This window comes from Styela clava, chromosome 9 (genome assembly GCF_964204865.1).
Source record: "Styela clava chromosome 9, kaStyClav1.hap1.2, whole genome shotgun sequence".
NCBI lineage: Eukaryota > Metazoa > Chordata > Ascidiacea > Stolidobranchia > Styelidae > Styela > Styela clava.
In genome coordinates, this window is record NC_135258.1 from 6,239,220 (window position 1) to 6,254,458 (window position 15,239).

The window sequence follows — 15,239 nt, forward strand, 5'->3', positions numbered from 1 at the left end:
AGTCAATTCCAAAACATTTTATTGCTTTATTGTTATATAGAAGGGGTGATTAACCCATTTGCTATCGCGGGTTATTTTATCAGTCACCGCTGAGTGAGCGGGCCGCGCAAATTTTTATTCATGCTATGATACCTGTTAATTTTCATCAACAAAAACAAAGTTATTTGATAAAGTTATAAGCTGAATTTATAAGCTGAAGTTATTTAATGATATATTGCAGCATAAAAAAAATGGAACATTCCATGCATTTTTGCTTAGTGAGATTTTTGAAAACTTTACGGGTACTTCCATAGTATGTGTACCAGGTTAGGGTTAGGGTCAGCCAGAATTTTAGTTCGATTTTCCTTATTTTAGTTCTATTTCGAGTTCGGGGACTGTCTATATGAGCCAAGTGAGTATACCCTCTGCCCATAGGCTTCCGCCCTTTTAAACAACTTGATGTAAAGTAGGCGAACAAAATTTGGTACCTTCATGTTGATACAGATGGGGAATTCGGGATCTTTTGTACAAAGCCCCCGCCATAAAGAACCACCACCGATACAAATAATAATAATAAAATGAAAATAATTCAGTTATGGTTTTAGGGCGAGGAATGCAGATTGCGTCAAATGCAAATATTAAAATCATTCCTAATCCGAGCCGCAACTCGATAATTACTAATTTGTCAGAACGTGGTTTTTTCCTATGTGTTTGGCGATAAAGCAGAGTACTATGCTTAAACCATGGTTATTTTGATTCATTGTTAAAGATTATCGATGATCCAACAAAACAAAATTAATTAGAAATAGCGTTGCCAATAATATAAATAATACCGGCTCTGCAGTTTTGTATTTACAAACCCTAATGATTTATGCCTTCCAGTCAAACAAACACTGAATCGCCTGAATGCTTCGCCATGAATGCATCACTTTTGTTATATAGCATAATATGCGATAACAATTCATTTAAAAATAATACTTCACTGTACTCCTTCCGAGTGTCTTACTTCAGTAAATTTTACTATTTTCCGCTACGTCTGATTTTCACAATCGTAAGCGGCGATATCACGCTCGCTATTCCACACTATTTTTTCTAACGACAGTACATTATTGGACACGTACTGGACATAACGATCGTTTCAATATTATGTTGTTCTTGTTGTTCTTGTTATTTGACACAGAATAACACACCTAGTGGAAATATCAAAAAACCGCTTTTCTCTTCGAATACTGGACCAATTGCTTTGAAATTTTCAGTGGTTGAAGATAAAATTTTTCCCCAGAAGGCTATTACCTTTATTCAGTTTGAATATATTTCTGTTAGCTCTGTGAGATTTGTTTTTGTTTGCTATGACGTCATTAAACGTTCTGCGGACATCGGACGCCGTTTTGTGTCCTACTGTACTGCTTCGCTTGGTGTGAATATATTTGTAGACTGTGATCTGCCGGTACGGTAAACCGTACTGTACTGCGAACAGACGTGTCCATATTTTTGGGCGTAGCTCTCTTGTGTTGTTATTGTTATTATTTGTCTCAATCATTTTTAAAAAATCGCTTTTCTCTTCGAATACTAGACTAATTGCTTTGAAATTTTCAGTGAGTAAAGATTGATTTTTTTGCCAGAAGGCTATTATTTTTATTTATTTCTAAATTTCGCATGAAATCTTATATTTCGTCTAAAATTTCGCTGTAATATTTTATCCATGGGAACACTGGCTGTCCGGTTTGATTCTGTAAATTATTTCTACGCAAAACTCGGAATTTTTTGTGGGTACCGGTGGCGTCAAAGGTAAATACTGCTTCGCTCTGGTTAACGTGTCCATATATTTGAGCACAGCTCCCTTGTGCTATGAAAGGATTTACGAACGAAATTTGCGAACCTAAATAAACGGCTCTGTGGCTGCCAACGCCTGAATGAATACTTATCGATTGTTAGCAAAGCACTATTGTATATATATAAAATAACACGGCGTTTTTTCGTTATAGATATTTATTTTGCCGACGACTTTAAACGCTTTTTGGGAAAGTGTAAATCTATATTACCGCCATCGCTATTTTAAATTTGAAAGCCCATCTGTCTTTCATATGTAGGATTTTCTTTTTTATCGATTTATAACAAACGGCCTGTTTTACAACAACTTGTTTGAAATGCTTGTTAGATCTCCAGCGCCGGTAGTGTCTATTTCTTTATTGCTGACACGTTTGCCTCTTTTCGTTTGTCAACGTCGCAAACGTCTCATTTCATTACTCGCATGTGATGTGTTTCTTTATTATCTGTAGACCGAGCCGAGAATCTTTCTGTCTACTGCATTTTGCGTGTTTACATCGTTATTGTATCGCCTCTCGTTAGGGCCGAAATTGTAAAATGTGCACAGCTAGTTTGCTGTTGCAATGCGTTATTATACGATATTTAGCATTAGGATGGGCTGTATCATATTAATTATAGGGGGCTAATTATGGTTCCTTTGTTTCATGCTTATTTAACTTGCTAATAGTTTAAAATTCGGGGCCTCATGTAGTTTCGTAACTAACATACTTCTAGCGGGGGTAGCATCACAATTATTTGACATATCAATCCTAACCCCCACCTGACTATGCCTTTCAAAAATTATGTCTCTACGACGTTAGGTAAGAAACTACACGAGACCCAAAATTTGCTGCATTGAACTCTGGATTATTGAACTGCAATTTGTGGAGCTGTCCTGCGTTTTGATTGTTTTGTGAAATATTCTTGGTGAGTTTTCTGTATTTCATTGCATTTGGCTTGTTATGTAGTAGTCTTATTTAAATGAAATACTGTTGGTATTATATTTATTGATACAAATAAGGCTGTAGGGTTAAGTACTGTTACTGTAGTGCTTATTTGTTCACGTTTATTTCAGTGTCCTGCAGTTACATAAAAGATTCGATATATTGTCGACCTTGGCTAAAAACAGTCAGTAAGCGATATAATTTGATGGCAAGTTGGTATTTATGTGGCCAATTCCTAGTATTTATAGTGTATTTGTTTTCTTTAGAAAACCTCTCTATCTGTATTCGTCATCTGTTTCCGTAATCTATTTGGCTCCATCTGACATCTCGATTATATATTTTGTGCTGAACAAGTGCTTGATAATTTCACGAAACATTACAATTCTCCTGTGTTTAAAGTTGCGTATTGTGGGCTTGTGGACTTCAGCTTGCTTATCTCAGCTATAAGACGGGATAAATTGAAGAGGATTTTCTGGACCGAACATAGACAAATTTTGCTGTATTGGGATAGACTGTGCGTATAGACTGAAAAATATTGGCGCACGGTTCAGCGCCCTTCTTCTTTGTGTAGCAAGCAGGGTGAATAAGGTCACACCCCGTCAAGCTTCTACATAAAAAGTTTTCGACTTGCTCCTGCCTTTTTGCTGGATGCACAAAGTTTTCGACTACGCCTTTTGCAAAAAGTTTAGACTTTTGCCTTTTTTTACTGAGTGCTGAAAGTCTTCGATTGCTGCATGTTTCCGACTGTTTCACTGTGTCTTGCTGCAAGTTATAGACTGTGTCCTGCAACAAGTCGTCGATAATTAACAAGATACTGTTCAAAGTTGCAAGACTTTCATTGTTCAAGCTATAAGGGAATCCAAGGCAAAGCAGCGGATGGACATTTTGCGATATGCTTTGCAGGAAAAGTATTTGATAGCTGAACGTTTGATGCTACAATGTGAAAACGCTGAAAAGTTGTCAGTAATAAGGCAAAATGTTGACGAAGTGTTCCAGCAGCTAATCTCTTTAATTGACATGATTCCTGAAAGTGCAGGTGAAGAGATGACTTTCCTGTGACTAATGATTTGAAGCGTGAAAAATCGGAATTTGATTCACGCATCTCAGAATGGTTCAAAAAATTGAAAACGCATTCAATTGTGCAACCAGAAAATGTATCGTCAAAGTATGCAGGTAGTATTTGTTCTGACAATACATCGAGAGCTTTCTTGAAGAGAAGATTGCAGTGCAAAGTGAAACGCGATCTAGCAATGGTACAGCTTCGTCACATGGAAGAAAAGCTGGAGGAGGAAGCTAATATTCAAAATTTGAAACGTCAAATGGAGCTTCGTGATGTACAGCGTAAAGTGGAATTGACTGAAGTAGAATTTTTATTGTGGGATACGAAATCAACTGGTGATTCAATAAAAGGTGATGGAGATTTCAAGAACTGGAGTCCTATTAATGTGTTGTCAGGTACAAACAGGGCAAGTGAGAAAAAGCTTACAGTGCCTTTGGCAAGCCGCAGAGAAGAGACTGCAAGTACTGAGCAAAAACCTTCATTACCCAAATTGGTGAACTCATTCAGGTTGGTGATAAATTTCCTTCTACAACTGTGCATAAAAATGTAATGCAAGCTGATGTTTTATCATTGAACAGGCGTCGATCTGCTTCGCTACAGAATGAAGCCACACACACTAGAATAAATATCAACCATGATGGCTATGCTGCTTCTGATTCGTGTCACGAGAGAGTACGTTTTACAAGGACGCATAATGTACACACATTGAGAAGAGATGATAATGCTGTTTCAAATAGAACTGGAAATGGTCAAAATTATAACTTTCAGCCTGTGAATCGTGCGGTGGCTCAGGATTGTTCATTTTCGGCTGTACCAGATGGAATGGCTGGCCGTGAACACGTTTTCCGGATAAATGAAAGTAATGTCAATGAGTTGCCAGATGTGCAGACTCGTGGATATATGACTTCAGGAAAATCGTGATTCGGTTAATGATCATGTTTATAAATCCAGACCACAACATTATTCTCAGCAGAGAACAAGAGAATCATCTCCAGTTATACAGCATAACCATTATCATGGACGAGAAGAATTCTTCTTTCAGAAACCTAAGTTACCTGTGTTCAATGGAGATCCTTTGAAATATGTGTCATTCATAACAAATTTTGACATCCACCTGGCACCGAAACTAGAAACAGATAGCCAGAAGCTTGTGTGTTTGTTGCAATATTGTGAAGAGAGAATTCGTGCACAATTAGAATACTTCACAAAGAAGCCTGAAAATGGATGCAAGTTTGCTAGGCAAAGGCTGTTTGAAGAATATGTTTAGCCTCATATAATTGCTGGTGCATGTGAAAAAGTTTTGAAAGAGTTTCCAAGTGTGCGTGATGACAAGCCAGAGCAACTATTGCGTATATCACAAGTAATGGAGCGATGCCTGGGAACTCTAGAAGACATTGATGAATTTGCAAATGTAAACACCCTGGACACTATGGGAATGCTGATGACTAAACTTCCTGAAGATGTTCAGGATGGATGGCCACAAGAAGCGCTCAGGATTTAAAGAAAGACTGGTCATCAGGCAAAATAATGTCACCTGGTCGATTATGTTTGCAATTGGGCTGATGTGAAAAATTCAATGTATGGGAAAAAGCTTAATGAGATTCGTCACAAAAAGATTCCTGTGAGTGTGAGGAGAAACAGAGCTGCAACCTATAATATTGATGCCGAGGCCAGAAGGAAACCCATTGAACAAAAACGGGATTTGACATGTGTATGTTGTCTTAAACCGCACAATATGTGGAACTGCCCGGATTTCAAGAGTAAACCGCATGAAGAAAAGGTCAGTCTTTTAAAGGAGCAGAAATTGTGTTTCAAGTGTCTGTCTCCTGGTCATCTGGCTCGTAATTGCAAGAAGCCCAGTCAGTACAAAGTACATGGATGTAAAGGAAATCGACATCACACGCTGCTTCATAGATTTATTGAAACCTGAAGAGGGACCTGCTGTATATTCATTGGCGAAGTCATCAAAATTCAAGGAAAAAAGTATTGGACAAGATGTTTATTTATGCGTGGTGCCGTTCAACGTTCGCAATGGTGACAAGACCGCTCAAACATATGCCTTGCTGGATCCGGCATCTACAGTTACTCTGTTTAGTGAACATTTGGTGAAATATTTCGGAGTAACAGGAAAAACAAGAGATATAACACTACGTACAATCGGACAAAGGCCAATACAATACAAAAGCATATCTGGCAGTTCAGTTGTATCGCCGCTAGATGGTGGTGCTGAGCAAGAAATCACGGATGTGCTTTCGGTTGAAAAAATTCCTGCTAAGCCAAATAAAGCGCCCGATCAAAGATTCCTCAGAATGATGCCGCATCTTCATGATGAAAGATTGCCAATCTTGGAAGGAGGAACAGTGAATCTTCTGATTAATGCTGACAATGAGGAACTCGTCTGTTTCCAAGATGTTCGCAGTGGACCGAGGAAATCCCCTAAGGCAATGAAGACCGTTCTTGTCTGGTCGCTGTTCGGACCCAGTTTTGAGTCGCCATCAGATATCAGAGCAGTGCATTTTGCATCTGATCATTATGTCAATTTCGTCAAGTGTAATGATTTGGAAATACAAACGGAAATTGAAACCTTGTGGACAACAGATTTTGGCAATGAAACTTCGGTACTTGATATTCCGAATTCTCGAGAAGATCGAGCAGTATATGAAATTGTGAAATATATTGGTGGTCATTGTCAACTTCCTTTTCCATGGAGAACCGGGATGCAGGATTTGCCGGATAACAAAGAGATGGCAAAGAAAAGACTTCGTAGCCTCAAAAATAGACTGATGAGAGATTCTGATTTGCATAAAAGATATGTCGAAGTTATTCAAGGATATATCACGGCAGGATATGCCAAAATAGTTGGGTATCTTCCTCATTTTCCCGTCATGAACCAGCATAAACCGGGAAAAGTTCGTGTAGTGTTTGATGCTGCAGCCAAATATGGAAATGTTTCTCTGAATGATTGTTTAATGTCCGGACCAGATTTGGTATCGTCACTCCTGGGTGTAATTTTGAGATTTTGCAGGGGACGAATTGCATTGGTGGCCGATGTGGAAGCAATGTTCCACCAGGTTAGAGTGACACCTCAGAACACGGATGCACTACGGCTTTTATGGTGGGATGACGAGGACATTTCAAACGAACCCGTTCCACATCGTATGCGAGTTCATATATTTGGGACTACATCGAGTCCGTTTTGTGCTGCATTTTGTTTAAAACAGACGGTGGTGAAATTTGGAAATAAAAACAAACCTAGAATTTCAGAAATTGTTAATGAAGATTTCTATGTCGATGACTGCTTGACAACTGCTGAATCGGTCGATGAAGGCATAGAGATTTTTAAGGAATTGATACAATTGATGTCAAAAGGTAGATTCAACTTGACTAAATGGCTCACCAATAATGATGAATTACTGTCTATGATCCCAGAGGAAAAGAGAGCTAAATGTGTTCAAAATCACGTCATTGATGGCAATGTCAAATAAAGAGTTCTTGGTTTTCATTGGAATGTGGCAAATGATGAGTTTGGGTTCAAGGTTAATATTGCTGACAAACCAAATACCAGGAGGGGTATACTTTCAATTGTAGCATCTGTTTTTGACCCGCTTGTAATAGCGGCTCCAATAACGCTACTTGCCAAGTTATTGTTGCAAGATCTTTGCAAGCAAAATTTGGGATGGGATCAAGAAATTGCAGATGATGATGCTGTTAGATGGCAAAACTGGCTACATCAACTGCAAAGTTTAGAAGAGGTGAAGATTCAGCGATGCTATCAGCCATTTGATTTTGGAAAAGTTGTTTGCTATGAACTACATCACTTTGCTGATGGATCAGAATTAGCATATGAAGCTGTTTCCTACCTACGAATAATAGATTAAAATGGCCAAATTCATGTGGCATTTTTGGTTGGAAAGGCAAGACTTGCTCCATGTTTTCGTGTAACTATACCCAGACTTGAATTGACAGCTGCAGTTCTCGCTGTAAATTAGGATATTGTCCTAAAGAAAGAACTGAAGATGAATGAATGCAGTTCAACTTTCTGGACTGATTCCACAGCTGTACTTCAAAGTATAAGAAATTCGAAGAAACGATTCTGCACATTTGTTGCTAATCGTTTAGTAAAAATTGATAGGAATACTGATGTATCACAGTGGCGCCACGTTTCAACGAAGATGAATCCAGCTGAAGATGCTTCGCGTGGTCTTAGAGTTGATGCATATTTAAAGTCAGGACGATGGATCAATGAGTTTTTGCATCTTCCTGAAGACAAGTGGCCAAAGATGCCGGACTGTTTTCCTGATCCACCGTCTGAATTTTGTCCAAAGCCAGTCCAAAGCCAGAAACAAAGTTGGCATTTGTAATAAAGGAAGAATCTTCTGTCATGGACAGGTTCATAGGATTTTTTCCTACATTCTACCATTTAGAGAAAGCAACTTGTTGGCTCAGACGATTCAAGAAATATTTGCGTTCTGAGAAGCCACAGGACAAGCTCACTGAATTGCCATCAAGACTGACTGTGCAGGAATTGAACTATGCTGAAAGAGATATTATCAAATATGTCCAAAGACAAAGCTTTCATGGAGAAATGAAATGTCTATTGAATGATAAAGTTATTAATAAAGGTGATTGCTCTCGCCGGATGTTGAAACTCAATCCTACGCTGGAAGATGGTTTGATGAAAGTAGGAGGACGCTTGGAAAATGCACCGATTATGCATTCATCAAAGCATCCCATCATATTGTCTCATATATCACATCCTACGGATCTAGTTATCAGGGAGCATCACAACAAAGTTGGTCATTCGGGTATGGGTCATACATGGACCTCATTAAGAGAGAAGTACTGGGTAATCAAAAGTGGAGTTGCGGTTAGGAGTAGGGATGCCACTTTTGGATTTACGAATCGGATCGATTCGAATCGCATCTTTTCCGGATCGATTCGAATCAGATTTACGCGATTCGGAAAAAGAGAGCGATTTAGCGAAAAAAACAAACATTGAACGTTTGTTAAATCGTCGTTTCCGGCGGCTTTAAATCTGCCAGAGTGTGTTTATGCGGCACTCCAAATACCGCCAAATTACGGGCCGAAAAAAAACATTGAACGTGTGTTAATCGTTGTTTTCGGCGGTGTTAAAACTACCGAATGCGTTTATGCAGCACTCCAAATAACACCAAATTACGGGACCGAAAGAAAAACATTGAACATTTGTTAATCGTTGTTTTCGGTGGCGTTAAAACTGCCGAATGCGTTTATGCGGCACTCCAAATAGCAACAAATTACGGGACGTAAATAAATGAAAATGAATTTTTCGTGATTGACTTTTTTACTTGTCTGCCGTCATTTGTTTCAAGTTCGACACAACACACTCTTTTACGCATCACTCGAGATGATGTGTGGCGTAATTACCAGCAAACTGCGAGTTAAGTTTTCCACTAAATAGCCGAAGTTTCCATTATGCGCGAAATTAAATGGATCGTATACCTGAAAATTCGTGACAATTTTGATGAAAATTTTCAACAGCACACCTGCGCTGCGACTAAGTTATTGTACGCCCTGGCATGATTGGATGAAGAATCGGCCACCGACGTCTAGATAATGTTTAATTTTGATTGAAATTTAATTTAAACTTTGTTCTGAGAGCAATATTTTGCGTACATTTGAAGAGAACTATTACTGAATGAGTTCATCGGCCGGCAACGTTAATTGACAATCATGTTTCTCATCCTAAAATATATATTTATTTTGTTTGCGTTTGTCAGGCTTCCACTCGAGTGGCGGTAAACGAAATCAGGGGGACATAATGTAATAGTACATACACGTCTTTTTTCAGCTGTTACAAAAAAAAATAGTATTTACTTTTAATTTTGTTAGCGCGATACAAGCGAATAAAACATTTCGGATTATTTCGAGCAAATGTCATAACGGACAGGTGGGAGTAAATAATACTTGAGGAATGGCAACTTGTGCACTGTTTTACATCAACACGTGGCAGATTTCATACCAGACCGAGCATACTGTGCGAATGTCGTCTTACTTTAGCCCCAGCGACCATGTCCGATCGAGATAAAGCGTCAACCAATTATCGCTCGTCAGCGCGGCGTCCATTATGCACATTTGGACTTTCTGAATTACGAAATTAAACGTAGTCCACATTAATAATGAAGCCCGAGTTAGCCAATAACGCTGTTAGCCACAAATAATACTTTCTCTAATATTTATGGAAATTTTTGTTCGCAATCGTAGTCGGATGAACGATTGTTTTTATCGAATTTAATTTAATCGTGGTTAATTTTATCGTCTTCAATCATATTCTTGTAAGCATTTCCCATTTATAGTAATTCAGATGCAATTAGAATGTTTTTGTCGTATTACTCTATGCTGCTAGCATAAATATAAAATATTGTACTAAGATTTTGAAGATAAAGAATCGGTAATAAGGCCGGCCTTAATTCAATATAACAAGAAGGGAAATACCACGGTCACATATACTGGGGGGGACAAGGAAAAGCAGTGCTGTTACTGTGTTTACGACATAACAGTACAACTGTTCCCTGCTTATTTTCTCATATGAATTCCATCAAATTGCCTCAGCCCTGATACAAGTATAACACAATAACTCAGTATTGTAAGACTCACAGATAAGTTGCAACAGCAAGTTTTTCATCAATGCATTTATTAGTGATATCTATGACCTACATCTTTTTTATCATGATGAAAATAAGTGTGGCTTATTCACTGAAAAACCCTTATCATCCTTGCTATATAGCCTATTCCATTTTCAAATTTTTTTCTTCTAGATTTGAGCTTTTTTGTGACTTTGGGCAAACATACGCATGTAATAAAAAAAAAAAGCTTAATGGAATCAGATTCGGAAAGATTCGATTCGAAAAGTTTTGATTCGAGATTCGATTCGAAAAAAAATGTATCCAGAAGTGGCAACCCTAGTTAGGAGAGTCGTCGGAAATTGTATTTCTTGTCGAAAGCGAAATGCTCGCCCTGGAAAGCAATTTATGGCAGACTTACCTTCCTGTCGACTGAAATCAGATGAACCAGTGTTCAGTCATGTTGGTGTTGACCTGAAGAAGTGATGTGAAAAGATGGGGTTGTGTATTCTCGTGTATGACAACTCGTGCTGTTCACATTGAGGTGTTAAATAGTTTGTCTGCTAATTCTTTCATATCTGCACTCCGACGATTTTCTGCTCGAAGGGGTCAGTGTACTCATATATATTCGGACAATGCTGGTAATTTTGTATTGGCAGAGCAAATTTTTGAAAATTCCTTGAAGGTGTGGAATGATTCTCATGTTCATGGATACTTACGTCAAAAGGGGATAACATGGCATAAATCACCGCCTACAGGTTCAAATCATGGAGGTGCATGGGAACGAATGATTCGGTCAATTCGTCGAATTTTCACTGCTGTTACTCAGCGTCAAACTATGACAGATGAAGTTTTCAGAACTGCCTTGATCGAGTGTGAATCATGCTTGAACAGTCGTCCATTAATTCCGGTAACGTTTAACCCAAGGGATGAAGAGCCTTTAACGCCAAATCACTTGTAATTACTTCGGTCAAATCAAAATATGCCTCCTGGAGTTTTTGACAAGAAGGACTGCTATGTTAAACGTCGATGGGCACAATCTCAATATCTTGCGAATGAATTTTGGGGAAGATGGATTCGAGAGTATCTGCCTACAATTATTGAGAGACAGAAGCGGTTCCAGAAAGAGAGAAATTTCAAGAAAGAAGATGTTGTCCTGGTGGTAGATGATTCTCAACCACGATCAAGATGGGCTACGGGAAGAATCGTAGATGTGTATCCAGACAAGAAGGGACTGATACGAACAGTGCTTGTTCAAATTCGTAATAGCTTGGTAAAACGTCCTATCACCAAGCTAGTTCTTGTTGTTGAAAGTACCAAATGACTATTGAGGCTTGGAGATTATATTGTTGTGTTTTGAAATTTATTTCCTATGTACATAAATTTGTGGGGGGGAATGTTAGATCTCCAGCGCCGGTCGTGTCTATTTCTTTATTGCTGACACGTATTGCACCATTTCGTTTGTAAACGTAACAAACGTCTCATTTCATTACTCGCCTTTGATGTGTTTCTTTATTATCTGTAGACCGAGCCGAAAATTGGTGGTCTTTGCAATTTACGTGTTCACATCGTTATTGTATCGCCTCGCGTTAGGGCCGAAATTGTGAAATGCGCACAGCTAGTTTGCTGTTGCAATACGTTACCTTTATGAGAACTTAGCATTAGGATGGACTGTATCATATTAACTATAGCCGGCTAATTATGATTCCTTTGTTAAATGCTTATTTAACTTACTAATAGTTTAATATTTGCTGCATTGAACTCCGGATTATTGAACTGCAGTTTGTGAATCTGTCCTGCATTTTGATTGTTTTGTGAAATATTCCTGGTGAGTTTTCTGTATTTCATTGCATCTTACTTGTAGTCCTATTAGGATGAAATACTGTTGGTATTATATTTATTGCCACAGTTAATTATGTAGGGTTCAGTACTGTTGCTGTATTGCTTATTTGTTCATGTTTATTTCAGTGTTCTGCAGTTACATAAAAGATTTGATTTATTTGTTGACCTTGGCTAAAAACAGTCGGTAAGCAATATAATTGTTTGTGTTTTGGTTATTTATGCAGCAAATTCCTTGTATTTATAGTGTATTTTGTTTTCTTTAGAAAAACCTCTGTTTCTCTATTTCTATTCGTCATCTGTTTCCGTAATCCATTTGGCTCCATCTGACATCTCGATTGTATATTTGTGCTGAGCAAGTGCTTGATATTTCACGACACATTACAATTCTCCTGTGTTTGAAGTTGTGTATTGTGGGCTTGTGGACTTCGGCGTGCTTATCTCAGTTAAAATACGGGGATAATTTGGAGAGGATTGTCTTGACCGAACATAGACAAATATTGCTGTATTGGGATAGAGCGTTTAGACTGGAAAATATTGGCGCACAGTTCAGCGCCCTTCGTCATTGTGTAGCAAGCAGGGTGCATAACGTTACACTCCGTCAAGCTTCTACAAGGACTATGGTTGGCACTATTCGTGCGTCTCAATAATTGAGGTGCTGTACTAAGCGTTGGGAACACGCTTGCTATTGCAACCTCATTACCCAGTTCGGGTTGCGCAAATTCAAATCCCGTTGAGCATAATTATATGCGAGTGAAAGACTGTGATTCTCGCCGTCGTGGTGCGTAGGATATACGTAACAGTTACGTCCTCTGCCGTGACTTTATATACGTGATATCTAATGAGTTACTATTTTTCAAAGGACCGGAATCTTCCCGATCTAACATTTCCTAACCTATTTATTACACCCTGGTGAGGAGGCGAGCATGGAATTTGAACCTTAGATATGTAACACGCTATCTAATACTATTCAACAGATAACAACAAATTACCTTCTCTTTGAGCTTTCTCAGCTTAGTAATCTCTTCGTCTAAGCCCAATTTTTTTAAGGGCCTTCTTGCTCAATTCAATCGCAATGTGGCCCAATCTATAAAAATAAAAAGCCTTAAGTATTCTAATTAATGATAAATATACACATATTGGTCCTGAAGTAAGTTTACAGGTTTCTTTTATTTTTGGCGTCGTATTTCACTAAATTTCTATTCAGATTTTTGATCATTTTAATTTCAGACTTTAAAATTTCATTATATTTATGAAAATATCGGGCTTATTATTAGTTAAGTCTTTAATTTTGTCGAACTAAATAATTTGAATAAATACTTATCGAGTCATTTTTCGTATCACGGCGAAATTCCAAATGCATTATCTATAAGTCAAAATTAAAGCACTTAAGAATATGTTTTAATATCCGCCACTGTTGACTATATGAAAATATAATTAGTATAAACTTACTTAGTTCTTCTAGCATATTTGTAGCCTTCTACAACCCCTTTTACTACTTTTTTTTGCTCCGCGAAAGATCTTTTTAAAGCTCCCCCAATCCCCATGAGACTCCTCCACCAATAAGAGAGAGAGTGCGACAAAGAGAATAGCTGCAACTTTCAAACGCATTTTCTTTGGAGATTTTGCTGGTTCTGAAACGTAATAATGTAAACAAATTAACAAATGGAGAGAGAGAGAGCTTCTTTATTTTTTCGTCAACCAAAATGAAATAACAGTCAAATAATACCAAGTAATGAATTAGTCTAGTATAGACATGCGGGAGTGATACGGCCAGGCGTTCACCAAATCCAATGATGACGTGATTGGGCTTAATAATCATTAATCCATTAATGCAAAATGAGACGGCGCTCCCGTAATGACGTACTATGTAGGTTGTGCGCCATCGTGGTGCGCATGAGCATCAATGAGACATGTCGATATCTCTTTGTTGAAATGTTCGCGTGTGACTGGAGGTTTGATCATTTAAGTTGTAAGATTTGTGATTTGTGTCCCATGCCAACTGAATTAACAAGTTAGATAGATTATAGCAAACAGAAAGCGCTATAATGAATGGTTGCTTGTCTGAGTCTAGTTCGGACATAGGTTACGGATCAAGGCAAAATCTCACACGTAGTGAGTAGATAGAATAGCATTTAGATATTTAACCCGGGGGAGAGGAAAGTAGCTAAGACTGCTTAATCATATGGTGAACCAAGTCCGCGCGTCCGGTTACCAGTTCATGTCAGGTATGGGATAGGTCAACCAGCTATTTGTTTCAGCTGCATGGACTTGATGGTGGTCGCTTAGCACGATGTGCCACACCGCCGCGTCAGTGTTTGCTTATATCGTGTAAACTTCGCAGGGTAAAAGGATTCACAACGCAAAGGCTTCACTTTATTCCAAAAAAGTGAGACACATATTATCACAATGCATTTATACAATTGTTTAGTATTTCTAATTTGATACTCCCGTAGTATGTATACCAGGTTAGGGTCATAATTTTATTCCGATTTTCCTTATTTTAGTTCTATTAAGAGTTCTGCGAGTGATTTATTAGCCAAGTGAATATAACACCAGTCCATAAGTTTCTGTTCCTTCACACAACTTGATGTGAAGTAGTTAGTAGTTACCTCCGTATTGGTACACATTCCTCTGGAGCGCCACTTATGCGGCTCGATTTCCTATTATTATATAATCAACATGAATGTATATACAATGTTCTCGAATGTCGAAAGACTGGTTCTCAAAAATTCTGACTCCTATATCAAGGGTATGCAACATTTTTTTCGGTGGCCCATGTAACCTATTTCAGACATCAAGATGGGCCATACGAAAAAATTAGTTTTTTTCATGAACACAACGAATTAATTAGCGACCACCAAAGCTGTGGAAATGCGGATATCACTTAGCCTTCCAGTAATAAAAGCACAAGACAAAACGGCGGAAGATTGAAGAGCAAAATCATCACGTATTTTCACCGATGTGAGTGACTTTTCAAACAAAAACTTTCGGAAATAATATTTTATG

The 15,239-nt window shown here is 38.2% G+C and overlaps 2 protein-coding genes and 1 long non-coding RNA gene across 3 annotated transcripts; all 3 read left to right on the top strand.

Annotated features, from left to right (window-relative positions):
* Window positions 1-5,663: 5,663 nt before the first annotated feature.
* On the top strand, window positions 5,664-7,274 carry LOC144427252 (uncharacterized). The gene has a single exon (XM_078116138.1). It carries the CDS (start codon window positions 5,664-5,666, stop codon window positions 7,272-7,274), a length of 1,611 nt encoding a protein of 536 aa, XP_077972264.1.
* A 531-nt stretch (window positions 7,275-7,805) lies between these two features.
* On the top strand, window positions 7,806-11,352 carry LOC144427253 (uncharacterized). Its single transcript, XM_078116139.1, has 3 exons — window positions 7,806-8,136; window positions 8,214-8,635; window positions 11,077-11,352. The coding sequence occupies exons 1-3, from the start codon at window positions 7,806-7,808 to the stop codon at window positions 11,350-11,352; spliced, it is 1,029 nt and encodes a 342-aa protein (XP_077972265.1).
* Window positions 11,353-12,076: 724 nt separating this feature from the next.
* LOC120336253 (uncharacterized) lies at window positions 12,077-12,633 on the top strand. The gene is made up of 3 exons (XR_005568769.2): window positions 12,077-12,219; window positions 12,360-12,417; window positions 12,497-12,633. It is a non-coding gene; the product is annotated as an uncharacterized LOC120336253 (long non-coding RNA).
* The last annotated feature ends 2,606 nt before the right edge of the window (window positions 12,634-15,239 follow it).